The sequence below is a fragment of the Oncorhynchus mykiss genome, chromosome 21 (assembly GCF_013265735.2).
Source record: "Oncorhynchus mykiss isolate Arlee chromosome 21, USDA_OmykA_1.1, whole genome shotgun sequence".
Taxonomy (NCBI): Eukaryota; Metazoa; Chordata; class Actinopteri; order Salmoniformes; family Salmonidae; genus Oncorhynchus; species Oncorhynchus mykiss.
In genome coordinates this window covers 44,062,958-44,089,184 of record NC_048585.1, presented here as the reverse complement: position 1 = coordinate 44,089,184, position 26,227 = coordinate 44,062,958, and the positions used below count along the sequence as shown (strand labels likewise).

Sequence of the window (26,227 nt, the reverse complement as noted above, 5' to 3'; positions counted from 1 at the left end):
AGCATGCTGACTTCTGCCTCATGGAAGCGCGCCCATCGTTTTAGTGATCTTGTCAGCTAACCCATCTATCTATATGACTAGGATTGTGCATTTGGCTACTGGACAATGAAAGAAAGTTTATATTTAAAATAGTTTCCTCCACAGATCTGGTCTGATGTTGGCTAGGCTACTTTGAAGCAAGGTAAGACATGCTTCATAATATGTAGTAATACGTTCCGGTTTCAAACTATTTTCAAACGGCTTTCCGTTGCCTATGCATTTGCTGTTTGAGATGCTGTAGCAGCAGCTCTCGCGCTGCCTGACAGATTTTCAGTTCAAGCGCTCTGTATGCTGTACGCGTGCGATGAATAAATCAAATGCATAACGAATATACTGTACACGCGGCAATTTAATTCCACTAAATTATGCAAATGACCTTATAGATTGATAAGCATGACCAGTCAAATGTATTTCCATCAATGAATAGGTTAAAAGGCTTTATTTCACAATGTGATTTTTTTTTAAATGTAGTTTCTCTTCCGGACAATTGGCCAGCGGCAATTTCATTTATCGGCTTTTGACATTTCTTTTTATCGGCCAAAAGCCGGCAATTACCGGCTAACGGAAACCACGGTGTGTGTGTCACTCACAGATGAATCCTTTTCTTGCTCCTGTTTCCAGATACTCAGCTCTGTAAAGACGTGAGGAATATGACTGCTGAGACACTTAACTTCGGCCCAGAATGGTAACTCGTCTTTTTGTTCTTGAACACTTCTGTCCATCTACCTCTCTTCCTCTCTTGCTGCTCTGTTCTTACCACTTTCTACTCCGTACTGAACAGGCTTTAAAAAATCCATTCCTTCCCTTACCCTCTTGCTCCTCTTCTCCTATTCTGTCCATTTCCTCCTCCTCTCCTGGCTGCTGAGCCCTCAGTAAATGTTTGTGTGGAGATTCATTTGAGGGGAGGCGTAGGCCTTGGTTTGGTAGCAGGCCAGTGGTTGGACACCTTTTTAATAGACTGTGACTTCTGGATGGCTGCTGTGCCGTGTGCATTTTAGGGCTCCACCAACCAACATGGACCGTATCCACAGAGTCTCAAAGTAGACGTGCTGATCTTGGATCAGTTTTGTATTTTTGATCGTAACGAATAACATTGGACTATATGGAATGGATAGATCCTAGCATTCCTACTCTGAGACACTTTGTGGATACGGGCCCAGATCACTCCTCAGACCTCGCTTTCCGTGTGGCAACACACACACGTCCATACCCTCTTCCTTCCCTTTTTCTTCAAAAGTACCTTCTGTCGTAGTGGCTTTAGCCCTATCTGCACGGGACTACTATTACTATAGAACGTTGCTTATGTAATTATTACTCCAGCGTGTCCGTTTTTTCCAGTGGACAATTCGGACTGGATTAGTTTGACCAAACTGCCCCGTTAATGATTTATTTTCGATATTTAAAAATGGGACCGGTATGACCGCTCTTCTAGGCGTGAAGGTATTTGAAGTGTCTAGGGATAGCCTAATGTTGACCTAATGGCCTTCAGTTCAGAGAAAGTCTAAATAATAATGCGTGAACCATGACCTGTAACCTATGCAGACATTTAATTAACTGACATTTGGCAATTTATCAGTTCATCGGCACAATATCGTCCACTTAATCTTTTAAGAGAGAAGCACGGCACTAGGAAAGTTGATATGTAACAAAACAGATCTTTCATCTCTAGTCTATGTGCATAGCGCTTTGTTTTAAGCGTCAATTTGGTCCCATGTTCTTACCCCAACTGGGTGCAGCACCTGTTAAACTCTGTAATATCCCTCAAAACACAGCGATGACGATTCGCACGGGATAAGTATTATAAGAGGACCTGGGAGTTTGCTGAAAACACTAGGTTTTTAGGGCTGGGATAACAACCTTCCTGCCAAGTAAAAATGACTGCCATGGAAGATTCGGACAAGACAAAAATGATGGATGTGGTGATTTATGCTCGTGCACATGATTACATTACCTGAGCTCCCCCAGTAAAACTTATCCCGTCCGAATAGGGCTTTTGTCAAATGTCTGTACAATAGTGCTATTGCTTGCGTCACGACATGTCTTGGTATTTAGCCCATTTCATCGTGTGTGTGTGTGTGTGTTGACTTTGTTCTCTTCCCTCCTGTGCCCCTTATCCTCCCCCTTCCTCCCCCAGGCTCCGTGCACTATCCAGTGGGGGGAGTGTGACGTCCCCCCCTCCTTCCCCCGCGATGCCAAAGTACAAGCTGGCCGAGTATCGCTACGGCAGAGAGGAGATGTTAGCACTTTATATCAAAGAGAACAAGGTGAGGAGGAGGATGCCACACGGTGCTCAGTCTTATGAAATGGGTGGTTGCAATGACCAAGATGAAGTCTCATCACTACTACACCACTACTACTAATACTACACCGCTACTACTACACCACTACTACTACTACACCACTACTACTACTGATGCTAATATTACACCACTATTACTACTACTACACCACTACTACTACTAATACTACACCGCTACTACTACACCACTACTACACCACTGCTACTACTACACCACTACTAATACTACACCGATACTACTACACCACTACTACTACTACAACACTACTACTACTGATGCTAATATTACACCACTATTACTACTACTACTACCACTACACCACTACTACTACTGATGCTACTACTACACCACTACTACTACTGATGCTACTACTACACCACTACTACTACGATGCTAATATTACACCCCTACTACTACTACCACTACACCACCACTACTACTACTGATGCTACTACTACACCACTACTACTACTACGACTACACCACTACTACTACTGATGCTAATATTACACCGTTATTACTACTACTACTACTACTACTACACCACTACTACTACTACTGATGCTACTACTACACCACTACTACTACCACTGATGCTACTACTACACCACTACTACTACCACTGATGCTACTACTACACCACTACTACTACCACTGATGCTACTACTACACCACTACTACTACCACTGATGCTACTACTACACCACTACTACTAGCACTGATGCTACTACTACACCACTACTACTAGCACTGATGCTACTATTACACTACTACTACCACTGATGCTACTATTACACCACTACTACCACTGATGCTACTACTACTACACCACTACTACTACTGATGCTACTACTACACCACTACCACACACACACTTCCACTTCAACTAATACACTACTGCTGCTATTGCTACTACTACTATTATACCACTACTACTACTATTACACCGCTACTGCTATTACACTACTGCTATTACACCGCTGCTACTATTACTACTACTATTACACCGCTGCTACTACTACTACTACTACTACTACTATTACACCGCTACTACTACTACTACTACAATTACACTACTACTACTACTACTACTATTACACCGCTACTACTACTACTACTACTACTATTACACCGCTACTACTACTACTACTATTACACCGCTACTACTACTATTACACCGCTACTACTACTATTACACCGCTACTACTACTACTACTATTACACCGCTACTACTACTACTACTACTACTATTACACCGCTACTACTACTACTACTACAATTACACTGCTACTACTACTACTACTACTATTACACCGCTACTACTACTACTACTACTACTATTACAACGCTACTACTACTATTACAACGCTACTACTACTATTATTACACCGCTACTACTACTATTACACCGCTACTACTACTACTACTACAATTACACTGCTACTACTACTACTACTACTATTACACCGCTACTACTACTACTACTATTACAACGCTACTACTACTATTACAACGCTACTACTACTATTACAACGCTACTACTACTATTATTACACCGCTACTATTACTACTATTACAACGCTACTACTACTACTATTACAACGCTACTACTACTACTACTATTACAACGCTACTACTACTATTACAACGCTACTACTACTACTATTACAACGCTACTACTACTACTATTACAACGCTACTACTACTATTACAACGCTACTACTACTACTACTATTACACCGCTACTACTACTACTATTACAACGCTACTACTACTACTACTATTACACCGCTACTACTACTACTACTATTACACCGCTACTACTACTACTACTATTACACCGCTACTACTACTACTATTACACCGCTACTACTACTACTATTACACCGCTACTACTACTACTACTATTACAACGCTACTACTACTACTATTACAACGCTACTACTACTACTACTATTACACCGCTACTACTACTACTATTACACCGCTACTACTACTACTATTACACCGCTACTACTACTACTACTATTACACCACTACTACTACTACTACTATTACACCGCTACTACTACTACTACTATTACAACGCTACTACTACTATTACACCGCTACTACTACTACTATTACAACGCTACTACTACTACTATTACACCGCTACTACTACTACTATTACAACGCTACTACTACTACTACTATTACACCGCTACTACTACTACTACTATTACACCGCTACTACTACTACTACTATTACACCGCTACTACTACTATTACACCGCTACTACTACTACTACTACTACTACTATTACACCGCTACTACTACTGATGTTACTACTACACCACTACTACTAGTACACCACTACTACTACTGATGCTAATATTACACCGCTATTACTACTACACCACTACTACTACTGATGCTACTACTACTACACCACTACTACTACTACTGATGCTACTACTACACCACTACTACTACCACGGATGCTACTATTACACCACTACTACTACCACTGATGCTACTATTACACCACTACTACTACCACTGATGCTACTATTACACCACTACTACTACCACTGATGCTACTATTACACCACTACTACCACTGATGCTACTATTACACCACTACTACCACTGATGCTAATATTACACCGCTACTACTACTACTACTACTACTACTACTATTACACCGCTACTACTACTGATGTTACTACTACACCACTACTACTACTACTACTGATGCTACTACTACACCATTACTATGACTACACCACTACTACTACTGATGCCAATATTGCACCGCTATTACTACTACTGATGCTACTACTACACCACTACTACTAGTACACCACTACTACTACTGATGCTACTACTACACCACTACTACCAGTACACCACTACTACTACTGATGCTAATATTACACCGCTATTACTACTACACCACTACTACTACTATTACACCGCTACTACTACTGATGTTACTACTACACCACTACTACTAGTACACCACTACTACTACTGATGCTAATATTACACCGCTATTACTACTACACCACTACTACTACTGATGCTGCTACTACTACTACACCAGTACTACTACTACTGATGCTACTACTACACCACTACTACTACTACTGATGCTACTACTACACCACTACTACTACCACGGATGCTACTATTACACCACTACTACTACCACTGATGCTACTATTACACCACTACTACTACCACTGATGCTACTATTACACCACTACTACTACCACTGATGCTACTATTACACCACTACTACCACTGATGCTACTATCACACCACTACTACCACTGATGCTAATATTACACCACTACAACTACTACTGATGCTACTACTACTACTACACTACTACTGATGCTACTACTACACCACTACCACACACACACACACACACACACACTTCTACTTCAACTAATACACTACTGCTGCTATTGCTGCTACTACTACTACTATTACACTACTACTGCTACTATTACACCACTACTACTACTGCTATTACACCGCTACTGCTACTATTACACCGCTACTGCTACTATTACACCGCTACTATTACTACTATTACACCGCTACTGCTACTACTATTACACCGCTACTGCTACTACTATTACACCACTACTATTACACCGCTACTATTACTACTATTACACCGCTACTGCTACAATTACACCGCTACTATTACTACTATTACACCGCTACTATTACTACTATTACACCGCTACTATTACTACTATTACACTGCTACTATTACTACTATTATACCGCTACTGCTACTATTACACCGCTACTATTACTACTATTACACCGCTACTATTACTACTATTACAACGCTACTACTACTACTATTACACCGCTACTATTACTACTATTACACTGCTACTATTACTACTATTACACCGCTACTGCTACTATTACACCGCTACTATTACTACTATTACACCGCTACTATTACTACTATTACACCGCTACTATTACTACTATTACACTGCTACTATTACTACTATTATACCGCTACTGCTACTATTACACCGCTACTACTACTACTACTACTACTACTACTACAGTACTACTGCTACTATTACACCACTACTACTACTACTACTACTACTACTACTATTACACTGCTACTGCTACTATTACACCGCTACTACTACTATTACACCGCTACTACTACTATTACAACGCTACTACTACTACTATTACAACGCTACTACTACTACTACTATTACAACGCTACTACTACTACTATTACAACGCTGCTACTACTACTACTGCTACTATTACACCGCTACTACTACTATTACACTGCTACTACTACTACTGCTACTATTACACCGCTACTACTACTATTACACCGCTACTACTACTATTACACCGCTACTACTACTATTACAACGCTGCTACTACTACTACTATTACAACGCTACTACTACTACTATTACACCGCTACTACTACTACTATTACAACGCTACTACTACTATTACACCGCTACTACTACTACTACTATTACAACGCTACTACTACTATTACACCGCTACTACTACTACTATTACAACGCTACTACTACTACTACTATTACACCGCTACTACTACTACTACTATTACACCGCTACTACTACTACTATTACACCGCTACTACTACTACTATTACACCGCTACTACTACTACTATTACAACGCTACTACTACTACTATTACAACGCTACTACTACTACTACTATTACAACGCTACTACTACTACTACTATTACAACGCTACTACTACTATTACAACGCTACTACTACTATTACAACGCTACTACTACTACTATTACAACGCTACTACTACTACTATTACACCGCTACTACTACTACTATTACAACGCTACTACTACTATTACACCGCTACTACTACTACTATTACACCGCTACTACTACTACTACTATTACACCGCTACTACTACTACTATTACAACGCTACTACTACTACTATTACAACGCTACTACTACTACTACTATTACAACGCTACTACTACTACTACTATTACAACGCTACTACTACTACTACTATTACAACGCTACTACTACTATTACACCACTACTACTATTACAACGCTACTACTACTACTATTACACCACTACTACTACTATTACACCGCTACTACTACTACTATTACACCGCTACTACTACTACTATTACACCGCTACTACTACTATTACACCGCTACTACTACTATTACACCGCTACTACTACTATTACACCGCTACTACTACTATTACACCGCTACTACTACTATTACACCGCTACTACTACTACTATTACACCGCTACTACTACTACTATTACACCGCTACTACTACTACTATTACACCGCTACTACTAGTACTACTATTACACCGCTACTACTACTATTACACCGCTACTACTACTACTACTATTACAACGCTACTACTACTACTATTACACCGCTACTACTACTACTATTACACCGCTACTACTACTACTACTATTACACCGCTACTACTACTACTACTATTACACCGCTACTACTACTATTACACCGCTACTACTACTACTACTACTACTACTATTACAACGCTGCTACTACTACTGCTACTATTACACCGCTACTACTACTATTACAACGCTACTACTACTACTATTACACCGCTACTACTACTATTACACTGCTACTACTGCTACTATTACACCGCTACTACTACTATTACACCGCTACTACTACTATTACACCGCTACTGCTACTACTACACCGCTACTACTACTATTACACCGCTACTACTACTACTATTACACCGCTACTACTACTACTATTACAACGCTACTACTACTACTATTACAACGCTACTACTACTACTATTACAACGCTACTACTACTACTACTATTACAACGCTACTACTACTACTATTACAACGCTACTACTACTACTATTACAACGCTACTACTACTACTATTACAACGCTACTACTACTACTATTACACCGCTACTACTACTACTATTACACCGCTACTACTACTACTACTATTACACCGCTACTACTACTACTACTATTACACCGCTACTACTACTATTACACCGCTACTACTACTACTACTACTACTACTATTACAACGCTGCTACTACTACTACTGCTACTATTACACCGCTACTACTACTATTACAACGCTACTACTACTACTATTACACCGCTACTACTACTATTACACTGCTACTACTACTACTGCTACTATTACACCGCTACTACTACTATTACACCGCTACTACTACTATTACACCGCTACTGCTACTACTACACCGCTACTACTACTATTACACCGCTACTACTACTACTATTACACCGCTACTACTACTACTATTACAACGCTACTACTACTACTATTACAACGCTACTACTACTACTATTACACCGCTACTACTACTACTATTACAACGCTACTACTACTACTATTACAACGCTACTACTACTACTATTACAACGCTGCTACTACTACTACTATTACAACGCTACTACTACTACTATTACAACGCTACTACTACTACTACTATTACAACGCTACTACTACTACTATTACACCGCTACTACTACTACTATTACAACGCTACTACTACTACTATTACAACGCTACTACTACTATTACAACGCTACTACTACTATTACACCGCTACTACTACTATTACAACGCTACTACTACTACTACTACTATTACACCGCTACTACTACTACTACTATTACAACGCTACTACTACTATTACAACGCTACTACTACTACTATTACAACGCTACTACTACTATTACAACGCTACTACTACTACTATTACAACGCTACTACTACTATTACACCGCTACTACTACTACTACTATTACACCACTACTACTATTACAACGCTACTACTACTACTATTACAACGCTACTACTACTACTACTATTACAACGCTACTACTACTACTACTATTACACCGCTACTACTACTACTGCTACTATTACACCGCTACTACTACTACTGCTACTATTACAACGCTACTACTACTATTACAACGCTACTACTACTACTATTACAACGCTACTACTACTATTACAACGCTACTACTACTACTATTACACCGCTACTACTACTACTATTACACCGCTACTACTACTACTATTACAACGCTACTACTACTATTACAACGCTACTACTACTATTACACCGCTACTACTACTACTATTACACCGCTACTACTACTATTACACCGCTACTACTACTACTGCTACTATTACACCGCTACTACTACTATTACACCGCTACTACTACTATTACACCGCTACTGCTACTACTACACCGCTACTACTACTATTACACCGCTACTACTACTACTATTACACCGCTACTACTACTACTATTACAACGCTACTACTACTACTATTACAACGCTACTACTACTACTATTACACCGCTACTACTACTACTATTACAACGCTACTACTACTACTATTACAACGCTACTACTACTACTATTACAACGCTACTACTACTACTATTACAACGCTACTACTACTACTACTATTACAACGCTACTACTACTACTATTACACCGCTACTACTACTACTATTACAACGCTACTACTACTACTATTACAACGCTACTACTACTATTACAACGCTACTACTACTATTACACCGCTACTACTACTATTACAACGCTACTACTACTACTACTACTATTACACCGCTACTACTACTACTACTATTACAACGCTACTACTACTATTACAACGCTACTACTACTACTATTACAACGCTACTACTACTATTACAACGCTACTACTACTACTATTACAACGCTACTACTACTATTACACCGCTACTACTACTACTACTATTACACCACTACTACTATTACAACGCTACTACTACTACTATTACAACGCTACTACTACTACTACTATTACAACGCTACTACTACTACTACTATTACACCGCTACTACTACTACTGCTACTATTACAACGCTACTACTACTATTACAACGCTACTACTACTACTATTACAACGCTACTACTACTATTACAACGCTACTACTACTACTATTACACCGCTACTACTACTACTATTACACCGCTACTACTACTACTATTACAACGCTACTACTACTATTACAACGCTACTACTACTATTACACCGCTACTACTACTACTATTACACCGCTACTACTACTACTACACCGCTACTACTACTACTACTACTACACCGCTACTACTACTACTATTACAACGCTACTACTACTACTACTATTACAACGCTACTACTACTACTATTACACCACTACTACTACTATTACACCGCTACTACTACTACTATTACACCGCTACTACTACTATTACACCGCTACTACTACTACTATTACACCGCTACTACTACTACTATTACACCGCTACTACTACTATTACACCGCTACTACTACTACTATTACACCGCTACTACTACTATTACACCGCTACTACTACTACTACTACTACACCGCTACTACTACTACTATTACAACGCTACTACTACTACTACTATTACAACGCTACTACTACTACTATTACACCACTACTACTACTATTACAACGCTACTACTACTACTATTACAACGCTACTATTACTACTATTACAACGCTACTACTACTATTACAACGCTACTACTACTACTACTATTACAACGCTACTACTACTATTACAACGCTACTACTACTATTACAACGCTACTACTACTATTACAACGCTACTACTACTACTATTACAACGCTACTACTACTACTACTATTACAACGCTATTACTACTATTACAACGCTACTACTACTACTACTATTACAACGCTACTACTACTACTATTACACCACTACTACTACTACTACTACACCGCTACTACTACTATTACAACGCTACTACTACTACTACTATTACAACGCTACTACTACTACTACTACACCGCTACTACTACTACTATTACAACGCTACTACTACTACTACTATTACAACGCTACTACTACTACTACTACACCGCTACTACTACTACTATTACAACGCTACTGCTACTACTACTATTACAACGCTACTACTACTACTACTATTACACCGCTACTACTACTACTACTATTACATCGCTACTGCTACTACTACTACTATTACACCGCTACTACTACTACTACTATTACATCGCTACTGCTACTACTACTACTACACCGCTACTACTACTACTACTATTACATCGCTACTGCTACTACTACTACTATTACATCGCTACTACTACTACTACTATTACACCACTACTACTATTACACCGCTACTACTATTACTACTATTACACCGCTACTACTATTACTACTATTACACCACTACTACTATTACTACTATTACACCGCTACTACTATTACTACTATTACACCACTACTACTACTATTACACCGCTACTACTACTATTACACCGCTACTACTACTACTATTACACCGCTACTACTACTATTACACCGCTACTATTACTACTATTACACCGCTACTACTATTACTACTATTACACCGCTGCTACTACTACTACTATTACACCACTACTACTATTACACCGCTACTACTACTACTACTATTACAACGCTACTACTACTATTACACCGCTACTACTACTACTACTACTACTACTATTACAACGCTGCTACTACTACTACTACTACTACTACTATTACACCGCTACTACTACTACTACTATTACACCACTACTACTATTACACCGCTACTACTACTACTACTATTACACCACTACTACTATTACACCGCTACTACTACTACTACTACTACTATTACACCGCTACTACTACTACTACTATTACACCACTACTACTATTACACCGCTACTACTACTACTACTATTACACCACTACTACTATTACACCGCTACTACTACTACTACTATTACAACGCTACTACTATTACTACTGTTACACCGCTACTACTACTACTACTATTACACCGCTACCACTACTACACCACTTCTGCTTCTACTACCACATAGTCCAGGAGTAGGCTAAATCTGGGTCAGTGCAACCTGCCCTAATTGTGAAACGTGGCCTGTTGTGACTTGCCAGTGTGAGAGTCTATGCTACAATTGTATAGTTGAGTGTTGGATCATTCCAATCCCATAGGAAGTCATGTTTGTTTACATTGTGTTCTGTTCTTTGTTGTGTCCAGGCCCCAGAGGACATGCAGGATAAGGAGTTTGCTGCTATTCTGCAAGATGAGCCCATGCAGCCGCTGGCACTGGAGCCTCTCACTGAGGAGGAGCAGGTCAGTCACACACTTACACACTCACACTCACACACACACACACATACTTGTTCCCACCCAACTGGTATTCTGTACATTCCTCCGTTCTCTTCTACCAGAGGAACTTCTCCATGTCTGTGAACAGCGTTGCTGTGATGAGGCTCATGGGTAAAGGAGGTGGAGTCGCCCCTGCGGGCATGGCCCGAGGCAGAGGCACCACACGAGGAGGAGGCCGAGGTGAGAAGAAACGCATATGTGTTGTTGCCCTCAAGACACTGATCTAAGATAACCATTTGTGGGGGGGGGGGGACAAATAGTAACTTTAGGATTTAGGGAGGGTCAGCTGATCCCAGATCTGTGCCTCTGGGTGAATTCTAAAACAATGAAAGGTGCACTGAGCTCAAGCCATAACAACACAAAAGGTAAACAGTTTATTTAAGCCAGATTTGCTTTTATGTGTTTAGCTTTTGTGATCTCATCTGACGTCTGTGATTCCTTTTGGCCCTGTCTAAAGTCCCCGTCTTACCGCCTGGCTTATGTACTCCCTTTGCTTGCACAGCGTTGTTTGCATATGAATCTCAAGTGTGTCCGGTCTGGTACAGTGAAGGAAATGGCGTGTCTCTGTGTGGCTCTTGTTCTAGGGCGAGGCCGAGGAGAGAGTGGAGGATTCTACCAAAGAAGTATTGAGGAGGGAGAGGTGGGCTTCGGCCGCGGAGCCAGAGAGATCTATCGCAGCCAGAGCTGGGATGACAGGTAAACACTCACTTCCTCTGTCACTACCCTGTCTCTCTCTACTGTTTCACTCCTTCCCCATTTGCCTTGAAATTTGAAATTGTTAGTCATTTTAGGATGTGAATGAGAAGCTTATTGGTTACTAAGTAACTGGAGGAGCGATTTATAAAAAATATATGTATTTTTTACAAATATTTTTTTATATTTAATTGAAATTGTTGAAGGTGTCCTTAATCCAAGTGACTCATCTTTCAGAAATGACCTTCCCGGTTCAGATAAAGGTAAGGCTTAAAATGTAAGAGTAACTTCTATTTCCCAAGTTTTCCCATCTTCCTCCAGGGGCGAGAGGCGTTTTGAGAAGCCTGCGCGTGCCAGGGAGGGGGTACGTGTTGGATTAGAGGAGGTGACGGGTGTACCTGTGCCGGGGGTGCCGAGGAAGGACTACACACGGTCTGACAGTGAGAACTGGCGTACCCTCAGAGAGGAGCAGGAGGAAGAGGAAGGGGCCGACCCAGGAGGCAGCTGGAGACTGGCCGGAGCACGTAGATTAGATGGTAGCGCACACACACACTATTCTGGAGACGTACACACAGCACAGAGGGATGTCACCTTATCTTTCCCTTCCCTCTAACTCTTTCAGACGGAGGCCCAAGGTCTGCAGGCTGGCGGGAGCACGACGGTCCGGTTGAGGGGCGTCGCAGGAAGTTTGAGTTTGACTTCGGCGGAGGTCGCAGGCGGGCCGGGAGCGAAGGGTTAGATGACGACAGAGACGGACTGCCTGAGTGGTGCACTGATGAAGAGGACGGAGAAATGGGCACCTTCGACGCATCCGGCGCTTTCCTTCCTCTATCCAAGGTTGGTGTGTTAGTGTGCATGTGTGCAAGGAGGTAGTCTACAAATATGCCTGTCTTTCTGTGTCTAGTTATTCTGTGAATTCAGTTGGTGGGTGACAGTAATACATTTTTCAGCTAATTGTGTCTGTCTCTGTCAAAGGATGAGGAGTTTGACTTCCAGGGGATAGAGGAGGAGGAAGAGAGCCTGTCTGGCATGGAGAGGATCATGAATGGAGGACAGAGAGGTGAGGGAGCTGCACTCTTTCTTACCTTTAGTTACTTTTTAATTGATATCTTTATCTCAAAGGTTTATGGGTGTTTTTTAACTCAATCTCTCCTAATTAAAAAATAATTTTAACAAATGTTTTATTTTCTGGCCTTTTTTCCCCCTCACCCTCCCCTCTCTAGTTGACGTCAAAGAATCAGCCAGTGACGGGGAGGTGAAGAACAGAACCAGTCCCCCCTCCTCCTCTGCCCCTCCAGCCCTGGGCCTCAACCCCCCCATGCCCCAGCTCTCCCTCACAGTGGCTGAGCTGGAGGCCTCTCAGATGGCCGACAGCCACCCTCTTCCTGCTCCTGCTCCTCTCGCTGTTCCTGTCCCTGCCAAGGCCAGCAAGATGCCAAGTGAAGGTACGAGTGTTCTGTGTTACTCTTTCTTTCTCTCTCTAATGAAGTTTAAATGATTTGAATTTCAAAGACATGTGAAAAAGAGACACCATTTATAGATAGAAATTGTGTGAACACTAGCCATGTTCTCTCTGTGTTTTAACTTCCACTCCTCCCCACTGACTTATTGCTCTGTTGTTGTAGTAGTTCCTGAAGGATCACCAGCAGAGGACTCCACCACCCAGCAGAGCCCCAGCACCTCCTCCAGTCTGCCTTCCCCCCCTCCCTCCGCCTCCTCCTCCTCTGCTGCTACCCACCTCCCCCTGCCACCAGGGGGTGACACCGAGGATGACGATGGCATGAAGCACCTGCAACAGGTAGGAACTCTACTAGTCTGGGGACGGGTTTCCTGAACATATATGAAACCCTGGACTGTAAGGACCTGTAAGACGGATTGTCCGAAACAACACTCTCAGTATGTAGTAACATTACAGGGGAAACATTGGTAAGAGTACAGCCCAGATAAGTGATGTAGTGTTTTATGAACCCCACCTGTCTGTCTTCCTCTGTGTGCAGGAGGCAGAGAAGATGGTGGCATCCCTGCAGGACACCTCTCTAGAGGAGGAGTGTTTTACCCAGACGCTGCAGGAGAGCAGAAACACAGCCTCTGCCCTGCCCCTCTCCCACGACGCTGCCATGAAGTGGTTCTACAAGGACCCCCAGGCAGAGATCCAGGGTACACACACACAGTCGCAACATACACACACACACAGTCGCAACACACACACACTTTCACAACACACACACACTTTCACAACACACACACACAGTCGCAACACACACACACACACACACTTTCACAACACACACACACAGTCACAACATACACACACACACACACACACAGTCGCAACACACACACACACACACACACACAGTCGCAACACACACACACACACACACACACAGTCGCAACACACAGTCGCAACACACACACACACACACAGTCGCAACACACGCACACGCACACAGTCGACGCACACGCACGCACAGTCGCAACATGCGCACGCACACAGTCGCAACATGCGCGTGCACAGTCGCAACATGCGCGCACACGTACACAGTCGCAGCATGCACGCACAGTCGCAACATACATGCGCACACACAGTCGCAATTTTTGTGTCACTACTCTCCCTCCCCCGTAGGTCCGTTCACCACCCTGGAGATGTACGAGTGGTTCCAGGCGGGCTACTTCTCCATGTCTCTGCTGGTGAAGAGGGGCTGCGACGAGGGCTTCCAGCCGCTGGGTGACGTCATCAAGATGTGGGGGCGCGTGCCTTTCGCCCCCGGGCCCTCCCCACCGCCCCTGCTGGTGAGACCTCCACCACCGCGCCCGCAGCCGCTGCCACCCCGGGGTCCTGCTGTGAGTGAGGCAGCCTGGGGATGGGGTGGTGGTATGTGGAGTTTGCTGGAGGGGAAAACAAACGTAGTAGTATTCTGTGTTGATGGCGTGGGGGTGTGTGGAATGTAGAGGAGTCCAGATGTATTGTATGCCGCTGGGTTTTTGTTCTACGACTACTGTCGAGAGTAGTGTTCAATGCTATAGCCTCTACTTATTTATAGTGTAGTCATCTATTGTTGTGTTTGTACAATGGAAGTTGATTCATAAAGCCCTTTTTACATCAGTAAGATGTCACAAAGTGCTTATACAGATACAGATACCCAGCCTAAAACCCCAAACAGCAAGCAAAGCAGCAGGTCCGGGACAAGGTAGAACGTCCGGTAAACAGGTCAGGGTTCCATAGCAGCAGGCAGAACAGTTAACTGGAGCAGCAGCACAACCGAGGAGGACTGTGGGCAGCCAGGAGTCATCAGGCCAGGTAGTCCTGAGGCATGGTCCTAGGGCTCAGGTCCTCTTAGAGGGAGCATACTTAAATTCACATAGGACACTAGATATAACAGACTGACCCCCCCAGACTGACCCCCCCCCCCCCCCCCCCCCCCCCCCAGCATAGATATTGGAGGCTGAGAATTTTGGGGTTTGCTCTTGCTGTGTTTTATGAGATTTGTGTGTGTGTGTGGACATTGGGCTGTGCATGTAGCCTGTATGTTTCTCCTGTGTGTGTGTGACTGTTCCTGTATTTATCCTGTGTGTTCCTCTCAGGGTAACATGGATCAGGACCGTCTGAAGAAGCAGCAGCAACAGGACTTGGCAGCAGCTGCTCTCTATCAGCAGCTCCAGCAGCAGCAGCAGCTATTCCAGCTCATCAACAGGTACGTCATAGGGAAAAATGACACATTAAGTTTTGTGGAAAATGGAATTGGAACTAAGCAAAGTGGAGCCACTTATCAAGTAAAGGTGTAACAAAATGAAAAGGCTATATCAAAAGAATAATCTTGCAGCTGATATCGGGTTGGAACTAAATTTATTTTCCAATCGTTTCATTCTGAATTAGGCCCACAGATTATACCTACGGAGGAGCGGCTTCTACGAATTAACTTTGAATGTTTGAACCTCAGAGAGTTGGCTTAATGTTGGACCAGCTAGCTAGCTAACAAGCTTGCAGAGCAGCACCAGAATTTAAATAACACGTCTTTTTGTAGTTAATAAATCCAATGTAAAACATAACTGGCATTGAAAAGTTTAATCCATTCTTCTCTAATAAAACATTTCTCTCCCTTATTTTGGAGTCACACTTGTAACGTCAGTAGGCTTCTAGACTATGCTTTGAAAGGAGAGGGACAAGTTGCCTACGCACACACACTAGCAATGCTTTTTGTGGGACTGAAGAAAAAATGCCCAGAACCTAAAATACGTTATTAATCTGTTCCCATTCTTTTAAAATAACGGTTCTGTTCTGGAACAGTACAGATCACTTTCGTTCCCTGTTCTGATTCTGTTCCTCAAAAAATGTCAGTCTTTTCCGGTTCCCGGTTCCAACCCGTTTGGTAAGCATTTCCCTTACAGTTTCCATGTTTTACAAGTCTCTCGCTTTTTTGTCCTAGGTGTGGAGAACAGGGTATGATGCCTTCAGTGAACAGGTCGATGTCAGTGCCAGATACAGGGTCCATGTGGGACATGCATACCTCAGCTTCACAGCAATCAGGTACACAGACGCTGTGTGCATACGTATACATTCATCAATCAATGTCAGTGCTTGTGAATTTTTTGCTCACTGCCACAGTATAGAGTGGGATGACTTTCCAACACTCTCTTATCCCCCTCCCCTCTCTCTCTTCTGTCCATGCAGGCGGTGAAGCCAGTTTATGGGACTTAACAATGAATTCTTCAACTCAGGGTCCAACACTCGAACAGCTTCAGAAGGTGAGTGCTGGCGCCCTCTGGCTGTGGGAACCTAGTAACACACCGTTGTAGATTTCCACATAAATTTATGTGACTGACCGCCTGGATTCGGTTTTATGTAGCAACATTTGAAATTGTGTTTTTCATATTGGATAAAAGAGACAGACAGAAAATGGTACATCATCCACTGCAGTTGGGGAACAATGGGAATGTAATTCTGCTTTGAAAGTTGCTAAACTTGTAACCCCGCTTTTGAGAGAATGGCCCTTGAATATTTTGGTACACCTACTGAAGAGCTCTTTGTCTTCACTCATTCAGCATCGTTTACACGCTCTAAAGCCTTAGCCCCACCCATCTCTTTAAGGATTCCCATATGAGGCCATGTGCTAAACAGAGGGAGTAGTGTAGTTAACAGCCAAAGATATCAAGACTAAAACTGTAGCCAGGTGAAAATGTACTATCTAATCCTTGGCCTATATCCTAATCTGATTTTGGTGCAAGTCATGCTGTTCACATTACCGTTTCTGGTAAACACACACTATTTCAAATCAAGTCTAAGTTTATTTGTCACATGTACAAGACACAGAAGGTGTAAACGGTACAGTGAAATGGTTACTTACATAGTAGCAATATCAAAAACAGTGTCTAGATAAAAATGATTTGTATAAATATTATTACATTATTATTACTATTATTATTATTATTATTATTATTACATGACGCCATCCCACACTCAATTGTCTAAATTGACGGGTCATGTGAAAGAAATGCTATAACCACCCCAAAACAACATCTAGATAAGTGGATGGGTCACTTGTCACGTTCATAAAATACAATAGATGGCTGTAATCACACCTGGCTAACTTGATGAGTAATGTAATCATCTGTCGAAGTGGAGTCTTTGTTTAGACACGTAGCTAGCTAAACAATGACCCGGCATAATCCCAACTCATACTACTACCAATACAAACATTGTCCTCGCTGCAGTATGAATCTGCAGGTAACTTAAGCTAACCAACTAGGTTCAATGTTAGCAAGCTAAAATTAGGCTATAACTAGCGATAAAAATGGATTTCTGATTCAAATAATATTACTACACAGATCATACACGTAACGTTAGCTAGCGAGCCAGCCAGCTAACGTTCACTAGCTTGCTAACAGTACGCTTTTAACTTGCAGCTAGACTCTTACCCGTGTACATGGATGAACGCTTCATGGTAGACTGGAACCATTTAACTCAGTTTTGTTTGGCCAGCGTTGTGTCAAGTCACTCCGGTTCACACTGCAGAAAGTAGCCCATCACTTTTTTTCCTACTGATCTGTATATAGCACCTGCTAAGTTCAGGGGCATTAACGTTGTTGAGAAAAGTAGCACAACTTTTATAGTTCTTGATGGCTAAAGTTATATCTTTCAAAAACGCTGCAGTAGAAAGGACTATCAACATACACTGAGCAGCTCACGTTATAGACAGAAGCATGCTACATGGAAGACCAATCGAAACTCATCTCCCGGGAAGGTCCAGCCCAGCCATTATCTCAGCCAATCATGGCTAGCGGGAAGATTCCCGTCTTTCCTCGGCTACACCAACTGAGCTTGTAATGAAACAATTGTATTTACAGATGGAATTCATTTTTGTTATGAGGACACATGCATTTTCACATGTTCCAGAAGGCATTTCTGCCCCCAAAAAACAAATTTTTCTAAAAAAAAATAAAGACGTTCAAATGCCTCTCCTGTGAAGTAGTGACATCCGACATACGCCTAGCTTCCTGAAATGGGTCACATACAGTACTAGTCAAAAGTTTGGTCACACCTACTCATCCAAGTCTTTCTTTTGACTATTTTCTACATTGTAGAGTAATAGTGACGACATCAAAACTATCAAATAACACACATGGAATCATGTAGTAACCCAAAAAGTGTTCAACAAATCAAAATACGTTTTATATTAGAGATTCTTCAAAGTAGCCACTCTTTGCCTTGATGACAACTTTGCACACTCTTGGCATTCTCTCAACCAGCTTCATGTCACCTTTACCTGTCATCAACGCAAAGGGTGGCTACTTTGAAGAATCTCAAATATAAAATATATTTTGAGTTGTTTAACACTTTGGTACTATGTAGAAAATAGTAAAAAATAAAGAAAAACCCTTGAATGAGTAGGTGTGTCCAAACCTTTGACTGGTACTGTACATCAAAATGAGGATATCTTGGAACCAAGAGTCTTTCAGTCTCTGAATTCAGCTGGCATGTCTACACTGGATTCTGAAACTATAAAAGACCCCATCCCATTTTCCACATTTAGCTATGTTACAGCCTTTAATTCTGAAATGGATTACATAAAACAAATTCCTCAACAATTTACACACAACAACCCATCATGACAAAGTGAAAACAGGTTTTTAGACATTTTTGCAAATTTATTTACAAATAAATAACTGAAATACCTTAGGTTTGAAAAACCTTTGCTATGAGACTCAAAATTGAGCTTATGTATGTCCTGTTGATCCTCCTTGAGATGTTTCTACAACTTGATTGGAGTCCACCTGTGGTAAATTCAGTTGATTGGACATGATTTGGAGATTCTCTGGTCTGATGAAACTGATGAGACTGAATGCCAAGTGACACGTCTGGAGGAAACCTGGCACCATCCTTACGGTGAAGCATGGTGGTGGCAGTATCATGCTGTGGGGATGTTTTTCAGCGGCAGGGACTGGGAGACTACTCAGGATTAAGGGAAGGATGAACGGAGCAAAGTACAGAGATCCTTGATGAAAACCTGCTCCAGAGCCCTCAGGACCTCCAACTGGGACGAAGGTTCACCTTCTAACAGGACAACAACTCTAAGCACAAAGCCAAGACCCACAGGAGTGGCTTCGGGACAAGTCTCTGAATGTCCTTTAGTGGCCCAGCCAGAGCCTGGACTTGAACCTGATCTAACATCTCTGGAGAGACCTGATATAGCTGTGCAGCAACCCTCCTCATCTGACCTGACAGATCTTGAGAGGATCTGCAGAGAAAAATGGGAGAATTTCCCCAAATACAGGCGGGCCAGGGTTGCAGCGTCGTACCCAATAAGACTATGCTGCTCTGTACCATCACTCATTCATATATCCTTATGTACATATTCTTTATCCCCTTACACTGTGTACAAGACAGTAGTTTTGGAATTGTTAGTTAGATTACTTGTTGGTTATTACTGCATTGTCGGAACTAGAAGCACAAGCATTTCGCTACACTCGCATTAACATCTGCTAACCATGTGTATGTGACAAATACAATTTGATTTGATGATTTGATTTGATTTGACTCAAGGCCGTAATCACTGCCAAAGGTGCTTCAATGAAGTACTGAGTAAATGGTCTGAATACTTATGTAAATGTGATTTATGTTTTAGTTTATTTGTAAATAAAACCTGTTTTTACTTTGTCATTATGGGGTATCGTGTGTGTGGATTGATGAGGGGGAAAAAAGCCAGATTGAATCCATTTTAGAATAAGGCTGTAACGTATCAAAATGTGGAAAAGTCAAGGGGTCTGAATACTTTCCAAACACTGTATATTCTGGCCCTTTTTTCTAAAACATTTTTCGATTAGGGGTATTTTTCCCATGGAAAAACCTAACAAGCAAAAATGTGTTGAAATAGCTCAGTCTGTATTGACCTAGTGGTCTTCCACATTGACCTCTGACCCCTATGGCAGCTCCAGCAGGAGAGGAGGGAGGCTGAACTCAGGACGAAGCGCGAAGAGGAGGAGCAGCGCAAGAGGAGAGAGGAGAAAAGGAGGCAGCAGGAGGAGCAGAAGAGGAGGGAGGAGGAGGAGATCTTCAGACGCAAACAGGTGAGTACAATGTTAGAGCTGATGAAATCGGAAGATTTTACCTGAACTGTTTCAGAGGGTGTTGAGTACTTTGACATGTTTTTTTTATTTTAATTGTATTTTTCTTGTTAGTGTCTTGATAGTGTGTGGGGGGAGGCTATAATGCATGTCTATCTATCTTTGGATTTCCATCCTATCTTGTACATAAAGTACCCTCACGCTGTGTGTGTGTGTTTCTCCCCTCCCCTCCAGTGTCGCCAGCAGCAGGAGCTGATCATGAAGCTGCTCCAGCAGGCCCCTCAGCAGGGCTCAGGCTCCGGGGTGGGGTCTGGCTGGGGAACTGGGGGCCTCAACAAGCCAGGGGCCAAGGGCCTCAGTCTGCTGGACATGCAGGAAGCCGAGAGGCTTCTCAAACAGCAGCAGAGAGCCCAGCAGCAACAGAGGGAACGCGTGAGTAGTTACTAAAACACACACACAGATATGACCGCAAAGTAGTATAATAGCATATGCGCACACGTGTACAGTGTTCTTCAGAGTTTCTGGGATTCACTCGGCTTGAGAAAGACCACTCGAATAGGAAGCCACAGACTGTGCAAGTACAAACATGTCATCCAAAGAATGGGAAGAATGAGACCGAGTGCTGACACTCCCACATACAGCACTCACAATGAGAGGCTGTGGAAATGCTTGTAGGCACGGTACAATGCATTAGTATGACATTGGATGCTTTCTGTTGGTTCCTTGTCCACTCTGGTCTAATATTGTTGTTCCATCTCCTCTCTCTCCTCAGCATCAAGGCATGTCCATGGGTCAGTGGGGGGACGGAGGTGCTGTCCCAGGGGGCCTGTGGGGAGGCGGAGGGGGGATGGAGGGTAAGGCTGGAGGCGGAGGGGCCATGGGTCTGTGGGAGGAGGCGGTGAAGAACCAGTCCAGAGGTGGCAGCATGCAGGGTCTGAAGAACAGCCGCAGCAGCCCCTCACTCAGGTAGATGAGAACAACACCTCTCAGTAGAGCTCTCGCTATACATACACCCGAAAGCCTTGATCTCACTCTCCGTCTCTCCCTCTTTCTCTCTCCCTGTCTGTCCTATTTGCTCCCTTGTCGTCCCCCCCCCCCCCCTCCCCCCGAACTTTCTCCAACTCGATCTATATTCAAACGCTCACTGAGTTTTTGTGTGCGCTTTATTGTCTCTCCTTGGGTGCCGTGTGTATTTAAATACCCCCTCACTCTGTCCTTGTGAGCAGTAAATGGTTTATGTGACTGTCGGTATGTTTGCGTGTGTATTTAACCCACCCCCCCACCCCCACCCTCTCCCTCCCTGTAGTGAGCAGTATATGTTAAGTCGTAGGAAGCAGCGTACGGATGAGGAGGACAAGCTGCTGAAGCTGCTGCAGGGCATCAAGACGCCTCAGGACGGGTTCACCACCTGGTGTGAACAGATGCTGCATGCCCTCAACACCCAAGCCAACAACACCTCTTCCCCACTGGACGGTAAGAACCTTGACCTCTTTCTGTTACTCCCCCCACCACCTCCTAACCCTCAACACCACCTACACTGGACGGTAAGAACCTTGACCTCTTTCTGTTACTCCCCCCACCACCTCCTAACCCTCAACACCACCTACACTGGACGGTAAGAACCTTGACCTCTTTCTGTTACTCCCCCCACCACCTCCTAATCCTCAACACCACCTACACTGGACGGTAAGAACCTTGACCTCTTTCTGTTACTCCCCCCACCACCTCCTAATCCTCAACACCACCTACACTGGACGGTAAGAACCTTGACCTCTTTCTGTTACTCCCCCCACCACCTCCTAATCCTCAACACCACCTACACTGGACGGTAAGAACCTTGACCTCTTTCTGTTACTCCCCCCACCACCTCCTAATCCTCAACACCACCTACACTGGACGTTAAGAACCTTGACCTCTTTCTGTTACTCCCCCCACCACCTCCTAATCCTCAACACCACCTACACTGGACGGTAAGAACCTTGACCTCTTTCTGTTACTCCCCCCACCACCTCCTAATCCTCAACACCACCTACACTGGACGTTAAGAACCTTGACCTCTTTCTGTTACTCCCCCCACCACCTCCTAATCCTCAACACCACCTACACTGGACGGTAAGAACCTTGACCTCTTTCTGTTACTCCCCCCACCACCTCCTAATCCTCAACACCACCTACACTGGACGTTAAGAACCTTGACCTCTTTCTGTTACTCCCCCCACCACCTCCTAATCCTCAACACCACCTACACTGGACGGTAAGAACCTTGACCTCTTTCTGTTACTCCCCCCACCACCTCCTAATCCTCAACACCACCTACACTGGACGGTAAGAACCTTGACCTCTTTCTGTTACTCCCCCCACCACCTCCTAATCCTCAACACCACCTACACTGGACGGTAAGAACCTTGACCTCTTTCTGTTACTCCCCCCACCACCTCCTAACCCTCAACACCACCTACACTGGACGGTAAGAACCTTGACCTCTTTCTGTTACTCCCCCCACCACCTCCTAATCCTCAACACCACCTACACTGGACGGTAAGAACCTTGACCTCTTTCTGTTACTCCCCCCACCACCTCCTAATCCTCAACACCACCTACACTGGACGGTAAGAACCTTGACCTCTTTCTGTTACTCCCCCCACCACCTCCTAACCCTCAACACCACCTACACTGGACGTTAAGAACCTTGACCTCTTTCTGTTACTCCCCCCACCACCTCCTAATCCTCAACACCACCTACACTGGACGGTAAGAACCTTGACCTCTTTCTGTTACTCCCCCCACCACCTCCTAATCCTCAACACCACCTACACTGGACGTTAAGAACCTTGACCTCTTTCTGTTACTCCCCCCACCACCTCCTAATCCTCAACACCACCTACACTGGACGTTAAGAACCTTGACCTCTTTCTGTTACTCCCCCCACCACCTCCTAATCCTCAACACCACCTACACTGGACGTTAAGAACCTTGACCTCTTTCTGTTACTCCCCCCACCACCTCCTAATCCTCAACACCACCTACACTGGACGGTAAGAACCTTGACCTCTTTCTGTTACTCCCCCCACCACCTCCTAATCCTCAACACCACCTACACTGGACGTTAAGAGACAGTTACCTCCCTCCGTCACTCCCTTCACCTCCTAACACCCAAGCCTACAACTCCTCCTCCCAACGGGACGGTAAAACACACCTTCTGTAACTCCTTAGCTCTTCCTATGATGTCACAACTCCTCCCAACGGGACGGTAAAACACACCTTCTGTAACTCCTTAGCTCTTCCTATGATGTCACAACTCCTCCTCCCAACGGGACGGTAAAACACACCTTCTGTAACTCCTTAGCTCTTCCTATGATGTCACAACTCCTCCTCTCCTCTGGACTTGGAACTCTTCCACCGTTCCCCTCCTTTTCCCCTGAGACCGTCACCACCTAACCCGAACGGTCGTCCTCTTCGCTGGATGGGAAACACTCGCAACCCTGCTGTCTATGCTTTCACCTCTCCTCTCCCTCACTCTCTAAATCCCCCGAACTCTTATCTACATGACTTTTGCCTTTTGTCCATAATACATTTTGGGAACACTTTACTTGACACCCAGTGTCATAACACATTATGACAGTCATAACCATGTCAAAACAGTTGTCATAACCTGTTATAACACTGCCATGGCACATATATTTAGACCTGTAGTTATTTTATGGCTGTTTATGACACCTACATAAATGTCAATACCTACCACGCTGGTTATTTTATGGCTGGTTATGACACCTACATAAATGTCATTACCTACCACGCTGGTTATTTTATGGCTGGTTATGACACCTACATAAATGTCATTACCTACCACGCTGGTTATTTTATGGCTGGTTATGACACCTACATAAATGTCATTACCTACCACGCTGGTTATTTTATGGCTGGTTATGACACCTACATAAATGTCAATACCTACCACGCTGGTTATTTTATGGCTGGTTATGACACCTACATAAATGTCAATACCTACCACGCTAGTTATTTTATGGCTGGTTATGACACCTACATAAATGTCATTACCTACCACGCTGGTTATTTTATGGCTGGTTATGACACCTACATAAATGTCATTACCTACCACGCTGGTTATTTTATGGCTGGTTATGACACCTACATAAATGTCATTACCTACCACGCTAGTTATTTTATGGCTGGTTATGACACCTACATAAATGTCATTACCTACCACGCTGGTTATTTTATGGCTGGTTATGACACCTACATAAATGTCATTAC

At 43.2% G+C, this 26,227-nt stretch overlaps 1 protein-coding gene across 8 annotated transcripts in view; it reads left to right on the top strand.

Annotated features, from left to right (window-relative positions):
- LOC110500515 (GRB10-interacting GYF protein 1) overlaps positions 1-26,227 on the top strand; it is a 47,670-nt gene that overhangs the window by 8,595 nt on the left and 12,848 nt on the right. For 4 of the 8 annotated variants that reach the window (XR_005038611.1, XM_036957928.1, XM_036957926.1 and 1 more), the window contains 19 exons: positions 661-724; positions 2,174-2,303; positions 12,566-12,661; positions 12,760-12,877; positions 13,282-13,393; positions 13,712-13,926; positions 14,013-14,227; positions 14,366-14,450; positions 14,614-14,835; positions 15,016-15,188; positions 15,388-15,547; positions 16,017-16,234; positions 16,976-17,085; positions 17,818-17,918; positions 18,063-18,136; positions 21,818-21,955; positions 22,187-22,384; positions 22,725-22,918; positions 23,259-23,425. Coding sequence is in view for 7 of the 8 variants with exons in the window: in XM_036957928.1 (XP_036813823.1) it covers positions 690-724; positions 2,174-2,303; positions 12,566-12,661; positions 12,760-12,877; positions 13,282-13,393; positions 13,712-13,926; positions 14,013-14,227; positions 14,366-14,450; positions 14,614-14,835; positions 15,016-15,188; positions 15,388-15,547; positions 16,017-16,234; positions 16,976-17,085; positions 17,818-17,918; positions 18,063-18,136; positions 21,818-21,955; positions 22,187-22,384; positions 22,725-22,918; positions 23,259-23,425 (2,761 nt within the window). In the remaining variant the exon portion in view is untranslated. Of the gene's footprint in view, positions 1-144; positions 182-660; positions 725-2,173; positions 2,304-12,565; positions 12,662-12,759; positions 12,878-13,281; positions 13,394-13,711; positions 13,927-14,012; positions 14,228-14,365; positions 14,451-14,613; positions 14,836-15,015; positions 15,189-15,387; positions 15,548-16,016; positions 16,235-16,975; positions 17,086-17,817; positions 17,919-18,062; positions 18,137-21,817; positions 21,956-22,186; positions 22,385-22,724; positions 22,919-23,258; positions 23,426-25,298; positions 25,430-26,227 lie in introns of those variants that run through there. The other 4 variants (XM_036957927.1, XM_036957932.1, XM_036957929.1 and 1 more) reach the window with 4 other exon arrangements.